At 40.6% G+C, this 20973-nt stretch overlaps 1 protein-coding gene and 1 pseudogene across 1 annotated transcript; both read right to left on the reverse strand.

Annotated features, from left to right (window-relative positions):
- Nucleotides 1-20973, reverse strand: part of LOC139477808 (uncharacterized) — a 174529-nt pseudogene that overhangs the window by 75657 nt on the left and 77899 nt on the right.
- LOC139477789 (heparanase-like) lies at nt 8685-19562 on the reverse strand. Its single transcript, XM_071260206.1, has 10 exons — nt 19322-19562; nt 15763-15893; nt 14915-15088; nt 13526-13685; nt 13075-13125; nt 11325-11522; nt 10869-10980; nt 10005-10114; nt 9370-9513; nt 8685-8916 (listed from the first exon to the last, which is right to left on the reverse strand). Exons 1-10 carry the CDS (start codon nt 19534-19536, stop codon nt 8736-8738), a joined length of 1476 nt encoding a protein of 491 aa, XP_071116307.1. The 5' UTR covers nt 19537-19562; the 3' UTR covers nt 8685-8735.

Raw genomic sequence — 20973 nt, forward strand, 5'->3', positions numbered from 1 at the left:
ATTAACCAGTGAATGTAAATATCGTAATTGATAAATGATTGTCATCGGTGTTGACAATGACATTGATTCGGGTTTAAAGTAGGCATCACGTTTAAGATAAGGTCAGTGAACTATGTATGTGTTGTTTGTTACGTTAGGAGATGTAATTCTTTCTACAAATACACTGTTCGTGGGGAAGATCATGTAGCTGAGCCGAAAATGCAATATTGGGTATCCTACTCTGATATTATAAGAGTATATTTGTTCCAAATGATTTGCAACTGGTAACATCACATGTTAAGAAATACTTAAGTGAGTGAGTGAGTTTGTTGGGTTTAACGCCGCTTTTATCAGTACTCCAGTTATATCGCGGCGTGTCAGCTTAATGTGGGAGGAAAGCCCGAAGTGATGCAGTTCTCAGACGTTTACCACTTCGGTGAAACCCACGAGCACGGGTATGGTGCTGACAAACCTATAGAAACATAATCGGGGAGAACCTGGATTCGAACCCACAATCATAGGTTTCTGGCGTGCCCAAGGGACGCAACTCTGCGCTGCGAATCGCGGCGCCTTAGACGACTGGGCCACCTGTGCCCCCTCAGTACTTCAAGAGATGTACTGGAACATGTGTTAGAAGATTATGGTGGAATCAGGCACACGTACCTAGAACATATACCGGATTGAAGTGAAGGATTCCGCGAGAACAGGGGGAGGGGGTTTGCTCGTGGGTCATACTTAGTGATAGTGATGTTATGTAATATGTACAAGAAAGCATATTCAAGTATCCAGTTGAGTTGATTAGAATATACTTGCGTCAGTGAATTTTTTTAACGCATTTGTTAAACACATACAATAAGAGATCAGATACACGCATAATGCTTTGACTTACAACTGTGTCCTCCAGTGGTAGGAATTTGCTGGGATCAAGTTACCACAATACGTTCCATTTACATGCACTTACGCTGGACGCATGCCACATGATGACAGCAAATGATTAATATCCACAAGATGAATAAAGAACGGCACATATGTGATTATGTGATCTTGTAATTATAAGAGCTTCAAGATACCAAACTGCAATCGAGCCTATTTAGTTTCTAACATTTAATTGCGTTTAAACATTTATCTTTCTTGCTTCAATCATATCCACAATGTGATCGAAGAATGTCTTTGCAGCTCAGTGTGATTCGGTCAAATTTCGCCTACAGTCACTTTTGAGAAATAGTGATGTGGTGTGTAATGTGACAGAGAATCAGAGAGTGAGTGAGTGAGTTTGGTTTTACGCCGCTTTTAGCAATATTCCAGCAATGTCACGGCGGGGGACACCAGAAATGGGCTTTACACATTGTACTATGTCGGGAATCGAACCCGGGTCTTCGGCGTGATGAGCGAACGCTTTAACCACTAGGCTACCCGACCGCCACTAGAGAATCAAGAAGTCAATATTTTGTATTAACATTGTGTAGAGGATAAGTTAGACACAGCTATTAATATCAAGATATTAAAAATGCAACTGATCTACAACAACAAATAGTTATAAGGACTTATAAAAGAAACTACACAGCCTCCTGAGTGGATTCTGATTGTTGTTCCGTAACACTAGACCACTGATCATACCAAATACTTGGATTGCCAAACGCAACAATCAAGTTAATTTTTTTACCAGACTTTCTTAATTCAAGATAACATACGAGGAATATAGGCGTTAATCAATGTGTAAACACAGGTTGTACAGGTAAATGTACCACAATGTTACGACAGAATTTTGATGGTTTATGTGCCGTATGAGCTTCATGGAGTTTGTTGGGACAACATGGGACATTGTTAATTCTGTCTTCGTACCCAGACGATGCGACCCTACGGTGCCCATAATTTCAATCATTGAGTGAGTGAGTGAGTTGGGTTTAACGCCGCTTTTAACAGGATTCCAGTTATATCACGGTGTGTCAGCTTAATGTGGGAGGAAAGCCCGAAGTGATGCATGTCTCAGACGTTTACCACTTCGGTTAAACCCACGAGCGCGGGTATGGTGCTGACAAACCTAGAAACATAATCGGGTCGAACCGGGATTCGAACCCACAATCATAGATTTCTGGCGTGTCCAAAGGAGGCAACTTAGACGACTGGGCCACCCGTGCCCCCTCGTGTCCTAGCATACCATTCTAGCCAGAACTTGTATCACTTCGGTACGGTTTATGCATATTAATTAACAGTTAACAATTATAAGAGTAAGTTCAAAAGGCTCAAGGGAAAATGTTCTTTGATGACATTACATCCATTATCAGAAATTTGTTTCGTCGTTATTCGTCTATGAGTGAGTGTGTGAATGACTATGGTTTTACGCCGCTTTTAGCAATATTCCAGCAATATCACGGCGGGGGACACCAGAAATGGGCTATTCGTCTATGATACCTTGATTGTTTTTGTGTTAGTTCCTCAAAAACATTGATATTTATTGATTCATAAATATAAGAAAGTGTCACTATTCACAGTTTATACGTTTAATAGTGTTATTTATGGCATATCACACCATGTTTGTACATTCAGATATGCTAACATGCTGAGAGAAGAAAAGGGAGAGAGAGAGACAGAAAAAGACAGATAGAGCGATAGTGGTTGGTTTGTTGTGTAACGCCGCACTCAGCAATATTCCACCTATATGATGGCGGTCTGTAAATAATCGAGTCTGGCATGGGTTGCTGAAGACCTATTCTACTCCGGAATCTTCACGGGTCCCCACGCAATTGGGATCGATGACATATATCAACCAAGTCAACCATTAGAAACAAAGTCGATGCGACTGATCGACAATTTCCGAAATAGGACAGTATTGAGAAGGATATTACTTAAGTAAAAAAATGCTTACCTGGAGCTCAAAGTCCACTTAGTCGACATACTGAAGGAAAGAGTGAGACAAAGCCAGAATGAATCACTCAAAGATAAGTCAACTGATCTTGAGGGAGAAAGTCGACAGAATATGTCATTAAGAGAGTCATTAATTGATCAGAAGGTACGGTCTGTGCGGGATAAATTCATATTTACCAATATACCCGAAAAAGTAACACTGGTGGTGTATATACCAGGGATTTTATCAAGGGAGAACTTCAAAATGGTTGCGCCCGCCTCCGTGGTCTAGTGGTAGAGCGTCCGCCCGGAGAGCGGAAGGTCCGGGGTTCGATCCCCGGTCGCGTCATACCAAAAGACGTTGAAAGATGGTACTTGTTGTTACCCTGTCTGGCGCTCGGCATTAAGGGGCTAAAACAAGGACTGGTCGGCTCGGAGTCAGTATACTGTGTCTGAGTGGGGTATTCATGTTAAACAGCGGCATGGTATCTTAGTGAGCTAGCACTATAAATCGGCATCAGTCCGGACTAGTACAAGCAGCCACACAAACACACCCACACCCACATGCACGTCGCTATATAAGTGCAATAATCTAGGACGCGACGTTAAACCCAATTTCACATCACATCTCAAAAGGGTTGCACTATGTTTAACTTTAAACGAGTACATAGAAAGGTGCTCATAGATCGTCAGGCCAGTGAGGAGATCTGTCATAGCTAAGTTACTCTACATGACGGAGAGGGGTTTTGTACGGTACCAGGGGAAGGAAATAAAAAGAAAAAATCCAAATCATAGAACAATTGCCGGAGGAAATCCGACAATACCGAAGGATACTCTAATGCCTCTACTCGGAGATGTGAGGAACAAAGGTCAGAGAGCTTCAATGTCAGATGAAAAATTGTATATCAAGAATGTATTGCATACTGGCCATTCACCGCCACCCTACAGAGTGGCCCAGAACAGACGAGCGGAAGACAGTAGATTGATGCTCTCATAGGAACACGCGGGTGGTCGGAGTAGCAAGGCCTGCCACACACTATCCCAGGAGTGGAACGTTGAGAGAATTCCCCATGTTATAGGGCCAAACTTGACACACCAAAGAATCACAGACAGTCATAATCTTCAAGTACTGTGAGTACATGCCCAAAGTTGACTCTTAGATAACGACAGTAACGCAGTGTTCCCCGCATGCGGTGGGAAGTAGTTGCTATACATTCTTCTCTCACACAAACCAAAGAAAACTCTCTTACAATTTGTAATCACGTGGATCACGTTTAACTGACAATTTTAAGTCTGTGGTTAAATCTAAGGAGATAAACTTACCCTCACAAAGCAAAGTAGCTTCCAGCAGCACATTTGTTGGTGAGAATCAAATCACGACATTAGTTTCACTGAAGGTTTCACTGACCGCTTGTTATTCTTGTCAGGTAGGTTAATGTTAATCCATCAAACCTCGTTGATTTAGGTCATGGGCATTGTATTACCACTACTCAGAATATTATCAACACTACTGATGATGTGAATTATGTGCATGTAAATAGTGACCAAAATTTGAACAACAATGTCCTCGTCATTACAGATCTAGACTCTGTTCATGACAAGCCAAATCACGATGATGCAAATACTGATCCGTGCAATACCTTCCGGCATGCAATGTTGATTTTCAAAGTAGTCACCGTAGTATCAGTGATGATAGTACCAACTTAATTGACCGCCTCCGTGGCCTAGTGGTAGAGCGTCCGCCCGCAGAGCGGAAGGTCCGGGGTTCAATCCCCGGTCGCGTAATGTCAAAAGACGTTGAAATATGGTACTTGTTGTTACCCTGTCTGGCGCTCGGCATAGAGGAACTAAAACAAGGACTGGTCGGCTCGGAGTCAGTATACTGTGTTTGGGGTGGGGTATTTTTGTTAAACTGGGGCATGGTATCTCAGTGAGCTAGCATTATAAATCGGCATTAGTCCGGACTAGTACAAGCACACACACACACCCACACACACACACACACACACACACACTATATAAGTGCAACAATCTTGGACGCAACGTTATACCCCATTTCACACTGAACCACATTTAAACACTGACAGTATAACTGATAGTGTTAATGGACTTGATGTTGTCCGTCTCGCAAGTCTTAGTGTATGTGGTCCCAGAAGACGGCTTGAATTCCCCGAATTTGGAAATCTTATTCACACTAATCATATAATAGGCTTTCAAGAAACGATAACGGATGTATTGAATCATATGCAAATTGAAGGCTATAAGCTGTTTGTTGCAATATAGAACAGGGGAAGGAAGAAGATCAGGAGGTATTATTGGCCTTACGGGAAAGGGTCATTATTGTAAATTCAACACTCAAGTTGAAGAGGTAAATGATTTCTGTATATGATTTAAATTATCAAGATCAATGTTTGGAATTGACAGTGTATTTAGGAGTGGTGGAGCGGCCCCCAGAAGGATCAAATTTCTGTTCTGACGATACGTTTTACCTACTAGAACGTTCAATACTCCAATGTTCTCTGCTTCTTTAAACTCTTGCTGAACAAGAAACCTAAGCGATAACACAAAGTTTGATAAACATATGCTCGAAGAATCATGGTAAAAAGCTGACTGACATTTGTAAAACTTTAAATATATTTATTTGTTACAGTTTCTTTGCAAACGTATGTACTGTCTCCTTAAGAAATCTTGAAATATCAGTCTCCCACTCGATTATTACAGCATAAAAGAAGGAGTCGATAATTTGAAACCAGACGCTAATTTAAGGAATTGTAAATGAACTTGCTCAACCATATTCATACATTCAAATCCCCACACTTCGGCACCATACAGTGAGAGTGGTAACACCATAACATCAAATGCTGTAAAAATACGATATAGTTTTCAAATATTGTCATTTACAAACATTCACTTCTCACCAGTCACGACCGCATTTACACATATCTGGACAAGGGTTTAAACACAATCATATGTGTGTATTCACAGGGAAGAGCTTTGTTGACCTGGCCCTTTACCGCCGAAATGTAACTTGGTTTTATAAACGTAATATTGATCTGTTTGTTTGTCAAGTTCCAGATACCGACTCAGATTACACCTGACGGTAAAGCCTGATCGTTTGCATCTCTCATCACTGGGATTCTATGTGTGCAATATTTCTCGTAACAGAGGACGAGTGAGTGAGTGAGATGTGTTTAACGCCGCTTTTAACAGTATTCCAGTCATATCACGACGTGTCAGCTTAATGTGGGAGGAAAGCCCGAAGTGATGCAGGTCTTAGACGTTTACCGCTTCTGTGAAACCCACGAGCACGGGTGTGGTGCTGACAAACCTAGAAACATAATCGCGGCGAACCGGGATTCGAACCCACAATCATAGGTTTCTGGCGTGGTAAACGTCTGAGACCTGCATCACTTCGGGCTTTCCACCCACATTAAGCTGACACGCTGCGATATAACTGGAATACTGTGAAAAGCGGCGTTAAATACAACAATCTCACTCACTGTAATGTAATCCAAATGTTTGAATATGACCACGTACCCACAGTTGGGTCCCCACGCAATTGGAATCGATGGCATATATCAACCAAGTCAGCGAGCCTGACCACCCGATCCCGTTAGTCGCCTTTTACGACAAGCATAGTCGCCTTTTACGGCAAGTATGGGTTGCTGAAGACCTATTCTACCCCGGAATCTTCAAGGGTCTGGGGTAGCCAGCCTGAGTGGGAGATACTCCGACGGGCTGCTGTACGAGTGCAAGGCCTGGAGTGGTGTACACTGTGGCACGCAATATCAGGCACACGGGAACTGTCACATGTACAGCTACCAGAAAAAGCCAGGCTATCTGCGCCCTCTACAATAGAGACATGTCATCACTCACTGTGACGTCCGAAAATGGATGGGTTTCGTACCAACTTCGTTATTTTTATTGGTCCTATTGATGTTCCATACACTGACAAACAATGAAAACGTGTGATCAACTGTAACTCGAAATGACAATATAAAGACTTCAGCAGTAAATATTTCATCTCATGACAAAGAATGGTGACTTGATGACAAAATTAATGCACAGGACAGGCAGTTTCAGCGACAACATAGGGCTTACAGCACAACCCTAAAATAAATATCAGTTACTGATATGACCTATTTATTACTGGCCAAATGGAATAAGTGTTTTGAGGTGAATGGAGATTATATTGAAAAAGAAAAGTTCAAAAGATTTTCTGCGACTTGGTCTTATATTGAAGTTGCAAAACTTATTGAACGCCCCTCGTATCTTGTTTCGGGCACGGGTGGCCCAGTCGTCTAAGGCGCCGCAATTCGCTGTGCAGAGTTGCGTCCCTTGGGCACGCCAGAAACCTATGATTGTGGGTTCGAATCCCGGTTCACCCAGATTATGTTTTAAGCTTTGTTAGCACCATACCCGTGCTCATGGGTTTCACCGAAGTGGTAAACGTCTGAGACCTGCATCACTTCGGGCTTTCCTCCCACATTAAGCTGACACGCCATGATATAACTGGAACACTGTTAAAAGCGGCGTTAAACCCAACTCACTCACACTCACTTATATCTTTATTGCTACACACACCACCTCCTCAAACGCATATCTCAATAAAGTACAAAAACTGCCATATTTTGAGACAACTATCTGGAAAACTCTACTTGCTGTTGTCAGGACTTGATATCTTTTACCAGTAGTTCAATCATTTGCACATCATTTGATAGTCATTACATATATATGTATAATAGTTTCCAGTGCCAATAACGATACTTATGTGAGACAAGTGGAATTAATGCCATGTGAATTATAAAAACCTCAACGGAATTGTTTGATGTTTTGCAATATCAGAATAGAACCAAGTTCAATTATGTCAATACATTTCATTTGTCAACTTTGCACACAACTATTATAGACGACAAACTTTTCATTTCTCATTTGTCACTAAACTTGATGACCACAGGACGATAATTGTGACATTTACTGACAAAACAATATGTGAAATATTGGATTTCCTCGTCGAAAACATCTATGTTAAGTTTAGGGATAAGACATTTGGATATTTCCAAATGAGAGGCATGACGCAATAACCCTTTTTGACTTGTACCATATGTTCCTATGTTTTTCTGGAGAACAATTTACTTGCCGTTGCACGTGTTGGTGATGGTGCGACATGTTGGCCAGGATACGCTGACCGTTTCGTGAACACGTGGTATGATCATTATATGATAGTGATTCAAAAACATATGTTCATGATATAGTCGGCAACTATTTCTAATAGTTCTGGAAATTATTTTGTCTATTTTTTATTTACACACAACACGTTCCTTCACATGTGCTTGTCACTGGAGGGGCAGGACACGCTCACTTTTTTGCGAACACCTGGTATAATCACTTGATGTCATCATTTCATAGTGCTTCATAAACACATGATGTAATTGGAATTGTAGCATTGACTGATATTCTAATTCCTCATTGTGGGAACGGGTTGTTCTAAGTTCTATGTGTACAGAAGGTGCACCAAGATTCGCCTATTGTACATGTGTGATAGAATCCTAGTTACGCCCCGAAGATTCTTGGTATGTCAGTTCGTTCGTCAGTTATCCGATACTGGGTTAAGTGTATCACCCTTGTGTGTTTTCTGTCGAATGGCATTCTGAAGATGTGGGATAACTCTTATCAGAATGTCTTAACATATTCCTCTTGATTGACACGCAAATCATTTTTAAAACACTCTGTATGCCTAAATATCAGTTAAATGTGTTTAGAGTGTTTTTTTCAGATGTTATTGTCTATTGTATATCAACGCACGTCCAACAGAAGGTCCATGAACACTCACTATCAATTTAAAAGCCACAAACATAACGTTTTGGTGAACAGTTTATTACTGCATTTATCCTAACAGGATACTTGTTCAATTATCCGATAATGGGACCATGGCTTTGTGATTTGCATGCCGCTATGTTGGCGTCGGGGATGACGATGAACCCAAAGGAGCGTGGAGGTACTACAATCGTCCCGGTTCCCAAAGATTTTGGCATAATGTGTGGTATTTGGTTGTTCACAAATTCCAATGTTTTGCCATTGACCTCTACTTTTCTGAAACAAAAGATGTGGCAAAGGTTATTTTGGTATGCAGGTAAAGTATTGATGACCCGTTGACCCAACAACCGTTGTCTCACCTTTACTGCCACTATTGTATATGTGTACAAGTTTGTAGGTTCAAGTTCGTCTTCAGTTACTGAATATAGTCCTGGAGTTAGTCGTGTTTGCCAAGGTGCGTTTTCCACCCGACATTTCGGACTATTACTCATGTTATACACCGTTCGTTTGTCTGGTTCAGATTGAATGCAGCAAACAATCAAATGCTCACCATCTTCTGTTATATCTGCTACTTCAGAGACAACATATGTCTCACTATTATCCACACATTTGACAACAATGCCAAAGAACCAGTTATATAAGAACTGACCCATGGCCTTGTGAAACTTGAAGAACCAAAGACAAAATCCTTGTACTGAATGGTTGAGAGGAAACATATTATATACAAACTTTGACTTCAAGTCTCCTCCCTCAGGAGTCAGCCAGAATATGTCGACGTTTTTGCCGTGCGCCTCTGATATGGCTAGGGTTACGTGGTCTCTATGCATGTTAAGACCATACACTGTGATACTGCCAGGCTTGTAGTGGTACACGCTGGGACATAAACAGATTATGTGATAACATTAAAAGCGAATGCAAGAGAAAAATCTTTCGAAATCTAGCCATTTGATTTGACACGACCAGTAGCCGTCTTTCATTACAAACATGCTTGTCGTATGAGTATGAGTTTACACCTCTTTTAGCAATATTCCATCAATATGACGGTGGTGGATAGCAGAAATGGACTTCACACATTTTAGCTGTATGAGTAATCGAACTCGGTTCAGTGACATGCTAACAATATTCTGCACATTAAAGTTTTAAACGTGTGGGTTTTGTTTAAATGAAATTGTTGTGGTTACGTTGACTTTGTATTAATGCTGGTTGTTAGACGATTTCTTATGTGATGTCCTTTAAAAGGGACAGTATGTTCGGCTCCCAACTCTATCTGAGGTCTACACTTTGTAATTTGTCTATAGTCTGCAAGTTGGACAACGTATGTTTGCACAGACAGGTTGTGAATTAAACATGCTGAAACAACTCACTTGTTCAGCTTCGTACAGTGGGCATACAGTCGGAGGTCGGAAGATGTGGATGGAACATCAAATACTTTGTTGCCAACAAGTCTCTTGTAAAGAAGCGTCAACCAGTAGTCCTGCCAAAAGAGGTTATGATGTGTGTCAAATGAGAAAGACACTGTTGTTATTTTGTGCCGATGTACGAGTAAGCACTATCATAGCTTTTAAATGTGTCTGTACGTGCACACCAATGGTTGACGGCACGATAGTCAGTATGGGATTTTGTTTAAAACACGTTACAGAGCCTGCCCACCAAATATCCAATGCAGACGGTACGGGTGATTTATAATGACTCGAAATTCCCACAAAGAAGAATACATGAATGAATGAGTTTCACGCCACTTACAGGTGAACAGTGAGTATGTTTTACGCCGCTTTAAGCAATTTCTAGCAATAACACAGCGGAGGACACAAGAAACAGACTTCACACATTGTACCCATGTCGGGAATGGAACCCGGGTCTTCAGCAAATGCTTTAACCACTAGGCTACCCGACCCCCCAACGCTGCTTACAAATATGATATTTCAATCATATTGATTTTGGGGAAATAAAAAATGGTGCAGGTCAACTTTGTTAAAACACACGAGCACGGCCATTGTTCTAACAAATCTAGATCCGTAATCAGGGTGCATCGAGCATTCGAATCTAGGACCATTGGTTTCTAGAAAGCCTAAGCGACTCAACTCTGTACTCTGTTAGACGAATGGGTAAATTTGAAAACTGACAACATTATGATAGTATGCATGAACACAGAGACAATATTTAAGATCAAACAGACACATTGACCGAATGACATTCTTAAAACACTGAGATAACCGACGTTCACGCACAGGATTAGGGTCAGCGTTGTCGTCAAGAAGTGCATAATATCCACCAAAGAATTGCTGGCGCATAACCCCTTTTAGGCCATATTTTGCTGATACACCCAGTTTATCAAGCCACCTGAAATTGGGATATGAAAGATGATATGAATGAATTATATGAGCCGTTCTCAATGCTCAACTTGTTTCAAGGCAAATCAACGTGAATATTTTGCACTGGTCCCATTGATCTCAAGATCATATTTAAGGACACACGAGCTTCAACATTAGACATTTTCAGAGCAAAAAGAATTACAATTGTTTTAGTGATAACTAGTTTCAATGGACCATAAACAGCAATCATCACCCTCTAACCAGCACGAAAAAGCAATCTGCATTTACATCAGCGCATGCTGGCATTCCCAGAATGTGCTGTGCTGAGCTGGGTTGTTAATCATTTGGACACTGAAATGTAGAAATGCTTACAGGTTGCCTGCCACATATCTGTCAGCAATGCCAGGAGTGCCACCCCCATAACCAGACGATGTCTCCCCTAGCCACGCCACCAGACCATGATGGCTTCGTGTCGTATTCACCACTGTGTGTATTTCATGTACAAGAGTATCCATTATGGAAGACTTAGAAAAGTCTTCCAGCTTGGCTGTTTGTCCATTAAAGTAATACCTGAAAAGAGTAAGCTAATTAGTACGGGGAATCTTTGAACCATTTGTATCAAAAAAAGGTATCCAGCTATACAAAGTGTTTGTTTCAGTATTTATTCCACTCATTTTGAAAATAAAACCGAAAACATATAAATAATTAACATGGAGTGGGAAACGACAAACGCAAAGAAAAATATATTTCTCGACCCATGGGCATTTTGTCTCTAAACGTGGTGACCATATATAGTTACATCTCTACCTTCAAAGGTGCAGGACAATTTGTCAGAAATTGAAGCAAGTGTCATCTAGAATTTACCGAGGAAACAATATGCGACATGCTGGATAGCATAGACAGCATCTATGTGTAAAAGTAGGCAACAACATGTATATCAATTGCGCCGCTGTCTTTGCTGATTTGTTACTTTATTCAGATCAGCAAAATCACAACATGGGCAGTTGGCCAAGAAGTTTAACACATGCTTCTCGTACATCGATTATATGTTGTCTATTACTTATGGCCAACTAACCGACTCCCATCGAGCAAAATTAAAGAATTTGCTGTCTATATATTTCACATCATTTGTTGTACAATCGCGCAGCCACTTTCTGCGAAGATTTCAAAGAATTGTTTCGTACACAAAAGTGTTTTTAAAGAATGTCTTGTGACGAAGTTTAATTAGAGATACATATTAAAGGCTGAATATTTCGTGAATATTTCGTAAAGGTTTATGGTAGACATGTTGAAGAAATATTCAAACTTTGATGGATAATGAACAAAATAATGTCTGATGCAGTTACCTGTATGCTAAAGAATTTGTTTAGGTGAACATTGATTTGCCTTTACGTGACGGGTGCTATCAATGGTTGGTTGGTTGGTTTGTTGTTTAACGCCGCACTGAGCAATATTCCAGCTATATGACGGCGGTCTGTAAATAATCGAGTCTGGACCAGACAATCCAGTGATTGACATCCTGAACATCGATCCAAGCAACTGGGTCAGCGAGCCTGACCACCCGATCCCGTTAGTCATGGTCGCCTTTTACGGCAAGTATGGGTTGCTGAAGATCCATTCTACCCCGGAATCTTCACGGGTCTGCCATCAATGGGGCAAAATGTGCTCACATTACTATTTGGCAGTGATTTCTAAGCATATGCTTTTTATACAGTAGCAATCGTAAATGAAAGGAAATCGAGATTTCTTATGATCATGAAAAGCTTTTATGTGTTTATCTTATTTTAAAACAGAGGCAAATATATTATTACATTTTTATCAAACAATACAGCGTGTCTAATGAACGAATTTTGTTGGAAAAACCTGAGGTCAAAATAGTATTTTTAGTATTTGCGAACAATGGTCAAGAGCAAATGGTTGACCTCGAAGTTCAACACAGTGAACAGTTATCTATTAAATCTAATTCTGCATATACATCCACACGGTGTACAACTACTGTGCTATTGCTACTTCTACCTAATATTTCACCATGTCGGTATTTTTGAAGATTCTTCAGACTGTAATCAACGACCCGTAAGTTTACACGTGGTATGAAAACTTTATGGTAGCCAAAGGTACTCACTGGTGGAAGGTCAAGACGTTTATGGCACGAGATCCACCGAGAGACAGGAAGCTGGAAATACAAAGAAACATTGGATAAATGTACACCGCAGATAACTATAATCAACTAGGGCGTCACTAGTGCATTACCATGTCAGCTTCTTAGACTGAAGTGACTCAGATGAATCCTTCGAGAAAAAGGTATGGTGCTTTCAAACCTTGAAAGATAATCAAGGCGAATATGGGATTTGAACATGATAATTATACAGGAAGCCACACTGTACAACATATCGTGGCATCTTAGGCGACTGGGCCACCCATGCCCCTTTTTATTTCTGGAATCGATGCTTCGTTTAAGGTTTTGAAATAATAACAACATCACAAAGTAGGTATATGTCCGGTTAAATTTCAATGCCCAAGGCAGCTTATCCCTCCTTGCTGCATAGGGTACAAGATGTTTGTTGTACACATACTTCTTTATAAACCTGTCTACATAACCGGAGGTATCAGGTCCAATGATGAGACTGGATTTATAGACCGTTCCTTGCAGTACTTGCTTCAGTTCCACGAAGTCGCTCCCCAGCTGAGCCTCACTGACAGTAGTATTCCAATGTCGGTAATACAAGTTCGGTTCTCCATGAAACATACGTAAAAGGATAATACATATGTCAAGCATGATAACAAAACATATCTTCATACACACGAGTATAAAGTTCGGTAAATGTTTCACATATGAATAAAAACAGGATGAATGTAAATATGGATTATTTTTTCTGAAGAGATGTATACCTCATACTGCATATACAGATCGCAAAAATAGCATAAAGTTATTCATGAATAAAGCGTGATGACAATATATTTGGTGAGTCCTTTGACAGTCAACGTAAGAAGCATATAATGCCGTATTTATATGTCCTGTTTGTTATATGACCGTGGGCTGGATATAATGACATCTGGATTATAGAAACTAATAATTAGAGATTATTATACGAACATGTGCGTCATATTGATGTCATGAATTCTTGTATTTTCCAAGCGAAAGCGAGGGTAATACATGAATTATTATATGAGTGTCGTATTGTCAGTATGACACATATGAGTGTAATAATTTATATTTATTACCCACTATTTCTTTATCCTTTTAGGCTCCTCTTTAGACAAATGCACTGATCACCACTGCTGTCCTAGAAAACCAACATTTGTCGAATGACGTCAGCCATCTTCAGCTTTGTTGTCATTTGTAGTTTGACGTTATTCCCACCTTACGTCACAATGAGATTCGAATGACGTCAACAATGCCGTTTGGGTGGGTGAGTGGGTGAGTTGGGTTTAATGCAGCTTGTAACAATATTCCAGTTATATCACGGGTTGCCAGCTTAATGTGGGAGGAAAGCCCGAAGTGATGCAGGTTAGACGTTTACCACTTCGGTGAAACCCACGAGCATGGGTATGGTGGTGACAAACCTAGAAACATAATCGGGGCGAACCGGAATTCGAACCCACAATCATAGGTTTCTGGCGTGCCAAAGGAATGCAACTCTGCACAGTGAATCGCGGCGCCTTAGACGACTGGGCCACCAATGCCCCCAATGCCGTTTGGATGACGGAAGCAATACACTGTTGTACAAGAAGTGATATTTGAACAAGTGCACAACTCGGTTTTTTTCTAACCCTGTAGGTAATAATTGATATTATGAGCCACAGCCGATGGAAGTTACACCCACTGAGCCAAATTATCCAGCATGGCCATCGATCGCCTCATAAAAACAAGTACAGATTGTTGAGGACCTCTTCTACTCAAATGCCCAAAGATATGTCATGTATGTCTTGTTGACGCGACGTCTACATGCCTTCAAACCTACCATTGCCCAGTTCAATCCCTGCAAGAGGATACCCTTTGTCAGAGGAATATTTTAGCAACTGCTTAGCATTTGATGGGTTCCACTTTGTTCCATTGCGCAGCATTAGGTTGAGGCTAATCACCAGTTTTAGCCCCGTCTTGTGAATAAACGCGTTGAGCGCGTCCCAGGTGTTTGCTGAAAATACATTTTCATTGGTCGGTTTTGGTTCAGTTTGCATATGTTTTAATAGTATGTCAAACCACAAAGTTATAGACATATTGAAAAGCTACTTATGGACAAAGGTTATGTAAATGAAGAAATCCATCAGTCACTGGTTCATTGGGCACACTGGCAACCCGTGTATCGAGGTACCTTTCCCTGTTAGTCGCCCGGATTACGGAATGTCTGGGACTAACGAATCTCAGAAAGAAGTAAGATTCCTTTGTACACATGTTAGCATCAGTTGTAATGCCCGGAAGATCGTGTGACGAAATTCAAGGATCCTGGGTGATTAAGGTTAAACTGTACCACGAAACAAATAACTAAATCATTTGCACCAACATGTACGATTCGAACCCACAATCATAGGTTCCTGGTGTGTCCGAGGGACGTAACTCTGCACAACGAATCGCAACGCCTTAGACGACAGGGCCACCCTACTACCCAAAGAACTCTTCTTGGGCAATCAGTGGGATAGAAACGATTTGCACCTGAAGTTTCTTAGAGTGATAATACCAAAAAGGTTATTCCAAAAGAATAAAATATTTTTAGAAGTGGAATTTTTTGTATTGGTTAGCCAGGTCTTTTTGGTTAGGTTTTCTTTCTGGTGACAAATACACCAAGGGATTCTTATGATATGCTGCTATCACCTTGGAGTCGAAACTGCTGGGAAGTTGCTATGTTGTTATTCGGGTCAAACACCATGCGATCCCCTGATGTTCCTCCAACTCGCACATACCCTGGCGCTAAGGCTTTTCCAAGAGTCACAAGTTTGGGAGACCTGTTATAAAAGTGAGTGAGTGAGTATGGTTTTAAGTCGCTTTTAGCAATATTCAAGCAATATCACCGCGGGGGACACCAGAAATGGGACCGCCTCCGTGGTCTAGTGGTAGAGCGTCCGCCCAGAGAGCGGAAGGTCCGGGGTTTGATCCCCGGCCGCGTCATACCAAAAGACTTTAAAGATGGTACTTGTTGTTACCCTGTCTGGCGGTCGGCATTAAGGGGCCAAAACAAGGACTGGTCGGCTCGGAGTCAGTATACTGTGTCTGAGTGGGGTATTCATGGTAAACTGCGGCATGGTATCTCAGTGAGCTAGCACTATAAATCGGCATCAGTCCGGACTAGTACAAGCAGCCACACAAACACATACACGTATATGCACGTCGTTATATAAGTGCAATAATCTTGGACGCGACGTTAAACCCAATTTCACCTCACCTCACCAGAAATGGGCTCCACACATTGTACCCATGTCGGGAATCGAACCCAGGTTCTCGGCTTGACGAGTGAATGTTTTAACCACAAAACTACCCAACCTTCCCCTGTTATTAAAGGATATTCTATATATACTTACAGTATGAGACTGCTATAACCATCTGCAACAAACTTTATATATCATCTAACAGATAATACCACCCGTAACATCATGTATATGGACTCTTGTGAAGAGCAACCTCCACGTGGTGAGTGCTGGGTAACGCTAATAGCTCTTCCCCGTATGGACCCGGGGTAGAATATGTCCTCAGCACCCAATTGCTTGTTGTAAAAGGCGACTAAATTGGGCAACCTGTTTGCCTTGGATTTCATACCTGTGTCGGTGGAGGAAAGGATTCTGGTCTAACACACCATTTCGACCCTGACTTCACCTAGAAAGGTGGTAGGATGGGCTGGTCATGCCAAGCCCTGTGCGTAATAACTCCAATTCTTAATTTTGCTGTACATGTATTATATTTATTTTAAGGTTTTGAAAACACAATTTCAAGGAGATATTCATTTAACAAAAACACCAAAAAAATGGAAAACAGCCAGGGCCCTCCAACACATGGGGGTGCCTTCTTCTCAGTCCACCACTGTAAAGGTTCATAATCAATTTGAAGCTTTGGCGATGGGTTTTTTTCAGTCTTGGTGAGGCCGGGTGTTATTCATAGCCCTGTTCCTCTTAATACCCCTCAACAAGCTATCGCAGGTCGTATCACAATGCACATTGTTTTTACTCTGTGCTCTCTTTCCATTCCATCTGCATCTCTTCAACAATCCGATCTTCAAGCTATCTATGACCGGCTTCCTAAACCCTGTATTATAATGGGCGATATGAGCGATATTAACGGTCAAATCCACTTTGGGGTAGTGATCATACTAGCAGTAAAGGCCAGCTCCTAGAAGATTTTATCTCCAACTATACTCTTTGTATTTTTAATGATAATTCAAAAACATATTTACATCCTAGTACAGGCACATACTCTACTCTTGTCTGTTACCGATTCCAACCTGTTCAATAAATTTGAGTGGTCATTCCACGCTGACCTCTGTGGTAGTGACCACTTTCCAACCATATCAAACCCTTTTACACCAACTGATGTTCCTCCATCATCTCGATGGAACTTTACAAACGCTGACTAGCCTCTATGTGACATTCTCTGTACAGGCAAACTAACACCTGAACACTAACATCGACCATTTGGCTCGCTTAGAATCATTTGTTAAAATGCAATAATAAATAAACATCATGCAGTGTCTATCTTTTTTCGATCTAGACAAAGCATATGACACAATATGGAAACACGGTATTTTAGAAGATGTATTATGATTTGGGATTACGAGGCCGTTTGCCTCAATTTATATTCGAATATTTAACTGATAGGCAATTTCAAGTCCGCGTGGGTTCTACCCTGTCTGATCATTATAATCCGGATCAGGGTGTCCAACAAGGCAGTATATTGTCTGTCACATTGTTTAGTATTGAGATAAATAGTTTATCTAAAGTTGTAAATGATTCGATTGTTGGATCGCTCTTTGTGCATGATTTTAATATTTCTTGTCATTGCAAAAACATGGACACTATTGAAAGGCAACTGCAGCTATGTTTAAATAAAATCCAGAAATGGTCTTTAGAAAATAGTTTTAAATTAATTTTAGATAGCACTCCGAATAAAGTTGTAAAGGAAGCCAAATTCTTGGGTCTTATTTTCGATCATCATTTGATTTTTCTGCCCCACATTAAATACTTAAAGAATAAATGCTTGAAGGCCTTACATTTATTAAAAGTTGTCTCCAATTCAAAGTGGGGAGGGGATAAAAAGACCTCCTCTAACTATATCGAACACTTATCCGCTCTAAACTTGATTATGGCTCCATCATATATGGTGGGGCTTGTAAGAACAATTTAAAATTACTTGATACTATCCATCACCATGGCCTGAGGCTTTCCCTTGGAACCTTCAGAACTTCTCCTTCTTCTTGTCTGTGGAAGCTGACGAACCATCCCTTGAACACCGTCGCATTAAATTAGCTCTACAATATATCTCTAAATTACGTTCCAATGACTCCAATCCAGCGTTTGACTGTGTTTTCAATCCCCTTTACTGTAACCTCTACAACACAAATTCTTCTCTTAGTCCACCAATGGGATAACACTACAAGCAGATATTTCTGCTGCTAAAATAAATCTTGACTCTATAGCCCCCACTCAGCTTTTGTCATCTCCACCATGGTAGTTTGTAAAACCAGAGGTGAATTTTACATAAACCAAACTAAAGAAATCCGAAACCAATCAACCAATTTATCAACAAGAGTATAATCTATTAAGAAGTCTATCTTATTCAGTGTATCATATCATCATTCCCTTGATGATGCCCTTGACTCATTCGGCCTCATGTCCCCTATGTTGTTATGTCGTCACATTACGTTACATTACCATTACAATTGGAAGTTGGATGGTTTGTTGTTTAACGCTGCACTCAGCAATATTCCAGCTATATGATGGTGGTTTGTAAAAAATCAAGTCTGGACAAAACAATCCAGACATCATGACATCATGAGCATCGAACCATGCAATTGTGATCGATGACATGCATAAACCAAGTCAGCGAGTCTGACCACCCGATCCCGTTAGTCGCCTCTGACGACACACATGGTCGCCTTTTACTGCAAACCTGGGTTGCTGAAGACTTATTCTACACCGGAACTTCACGGGTCAGTAATTGGAAGTGATTTCTGTCAACCATTCGTTTATCAAGGATAAGCTAGACACAACGTAAATCAGTGACGAAAATGAATTGACTAAAACTTGGTTTATGGATTCTGCTGAATCTAAAAATATATAGTTTTGGTCTATTCGTTTCCCATTTTCTGACAAGGATTTGTTTCACTACTCTAAAAAATCCATTTACGTTTCAATCGAATCACATATTTACACAAATGTATGTATACCTGATATTGGGGTTCGTCAGAAAGGAACTCAGTCGACCGCTTTCAATGGTGACACCAACAAACATATCATCAATTTCCTGTAAGACATGGTCCACTTTTACCGTGATATCTTCTGTGTGCATGGACACAGTGAACGGTTGTATCCAAGCCAACCCTAACAACCACAGGATGGTTTCATGTCGGAACATTCTGACTGTCACTCCATGTAGAAGCATACTATCGCTTATCAGTGTTTCGAAGCTAAATACTACTCAACGTGCGGAGGTCAGCTGCGGTGTTGGAAGAGACCAGGTGTTGCCAAGCCGTGACAACAGATAACGATTTTTTTACACGAGTATTAAGTAACTTTCATGCTTTCATGTCGTGATCGGGTTCGTTTGTGCCTGTTTCGGTATCTACGTTGCAGTTATAGTTCTGTGCAGCACGTAACTCATGATCTGATTCTCTGTTCCTCAGTTTCAAGGATTGGCTTGTGACACATCATGTTTGGCTTTCGTCAACACTAATCTGTTACGATTTTAAAAAGGTAACTCATTACATAACGTTAAAGTTCAACTCGTGCACTTTTCAAATTTAGGAACTAAACAGATGCATGCCTTGTCGTTGAATGGCGATGATACACTTAAGACATGTGAACCAGATCAACTTGCACAAAGTGAATAAGGGACCGATATTGTGGTAGGGCTGAGAGTGTGGGAGGGGTGGGGAGTGGATGGGTGGGTGGGGATGTAGGGGATCTGGGATTTTGTCGCAAAAAGGATATAAATAAAATATCTATGGTTGCAAAAAAATTAGGCTTCGATTATGCAGCTGTAGCGTTAACATATATAATCAGCGTAAAATTCTAACTCCCAGACACAGTTTTTAATTGGCTAGCGCCATAACTGAATAACATGAACATGAAGTAGTAACATTTAGTTACGTGACGTCATAACATTTAGGAGAACTATTATGTCACAACACCAAGTTGATAATGGACAAATATCTTACGTCTTTACATTCAACTTAGTCGCGTATATATGAATGAAATGTTGCTCTTATTTTAATAATGTAGGTTCATGACCAAAATGTTGCTTATATAGCGGGAAAACTAAAATGTAGCCGCTTCCACGTGTACCTATGTGTTCCCTGAATGGAATCGTGCGGTTGTGTTGCTGCTTTATTTGTGAACGGTGAAGATTCATGCTTCTTTTTTATTTAAGTTCTATCTTTCCGATATACTTTTTATTGCATCGTCTACAAACAATCAAGTAAATAATATTTCTAGTACCACAAGTCATATTTTGTTTTACAGTAAATTTAGTGTCCTTTGTAATTTGTACTGAATAGCCTTCAATTACAATTGCTGCAAGTAAGCCCCCATACTGTGTAATGCCAAATGGTCTTTCCGTAATGTTAAATAGATATGAATAATGTAGGGAGGGAATGCTATGACCAGTTAGTGCAAATAGAACTATCCTGGGCGACCCATCAGGTTCATGTGTTCTGACTTGGGTTTGTCCAAAAGCTAGCATGATATAACATGCCATAAGGAAAACATATTATATTTCAGAAACACCACTGCAAAAAGTATAAGGATAATGTTTCCCGTCCACGTCTTTGTAATTCCGTTGTGGTTGCTTTATCAGTGTGGACAGTTTCATCACGTTACC

The sequence above is a fragment of the Haliotis cracherodii genome, unplaced genomic scaffold (genome assembly GCF_022045235.1).
Source record: "Haliotis cracherodii isolate W230 unplaced genomic scaffold, xgHalCrac1.p SCAF_36, whole genome shotgun sequence".
NCBI classification, from domain to species: domain Eukaryota; kingdom Metazoa; phylum Mollusca; class Gastropoda; order Lepetellida; family Haliotidae; genus Haliotis; species Haliotis cracherodii.

Coding starts and splice junctions, on each gene's coding strand:
- LOC139477789 (XM_071260206.1), bottom strand. CDS start 19,536: ATGCTTCTACATGGAGTGACAGTCAGAATGTTCCGACATGAAACCATC. Junction 15,089..15,762: donor CCAGCAGTTTCGACTCCAAG/GTGATAGCAGCA, acceptor ATGTATTTTCAG/CAAACACCTGGGACGCGCTC. Junction 11,523..13,074: donor AACGTCTTGACCTTCCACCA/GTGAGTACCTTT, acceptor TACTCTTTTCAG/GTATTACTTTAATGGACAAA.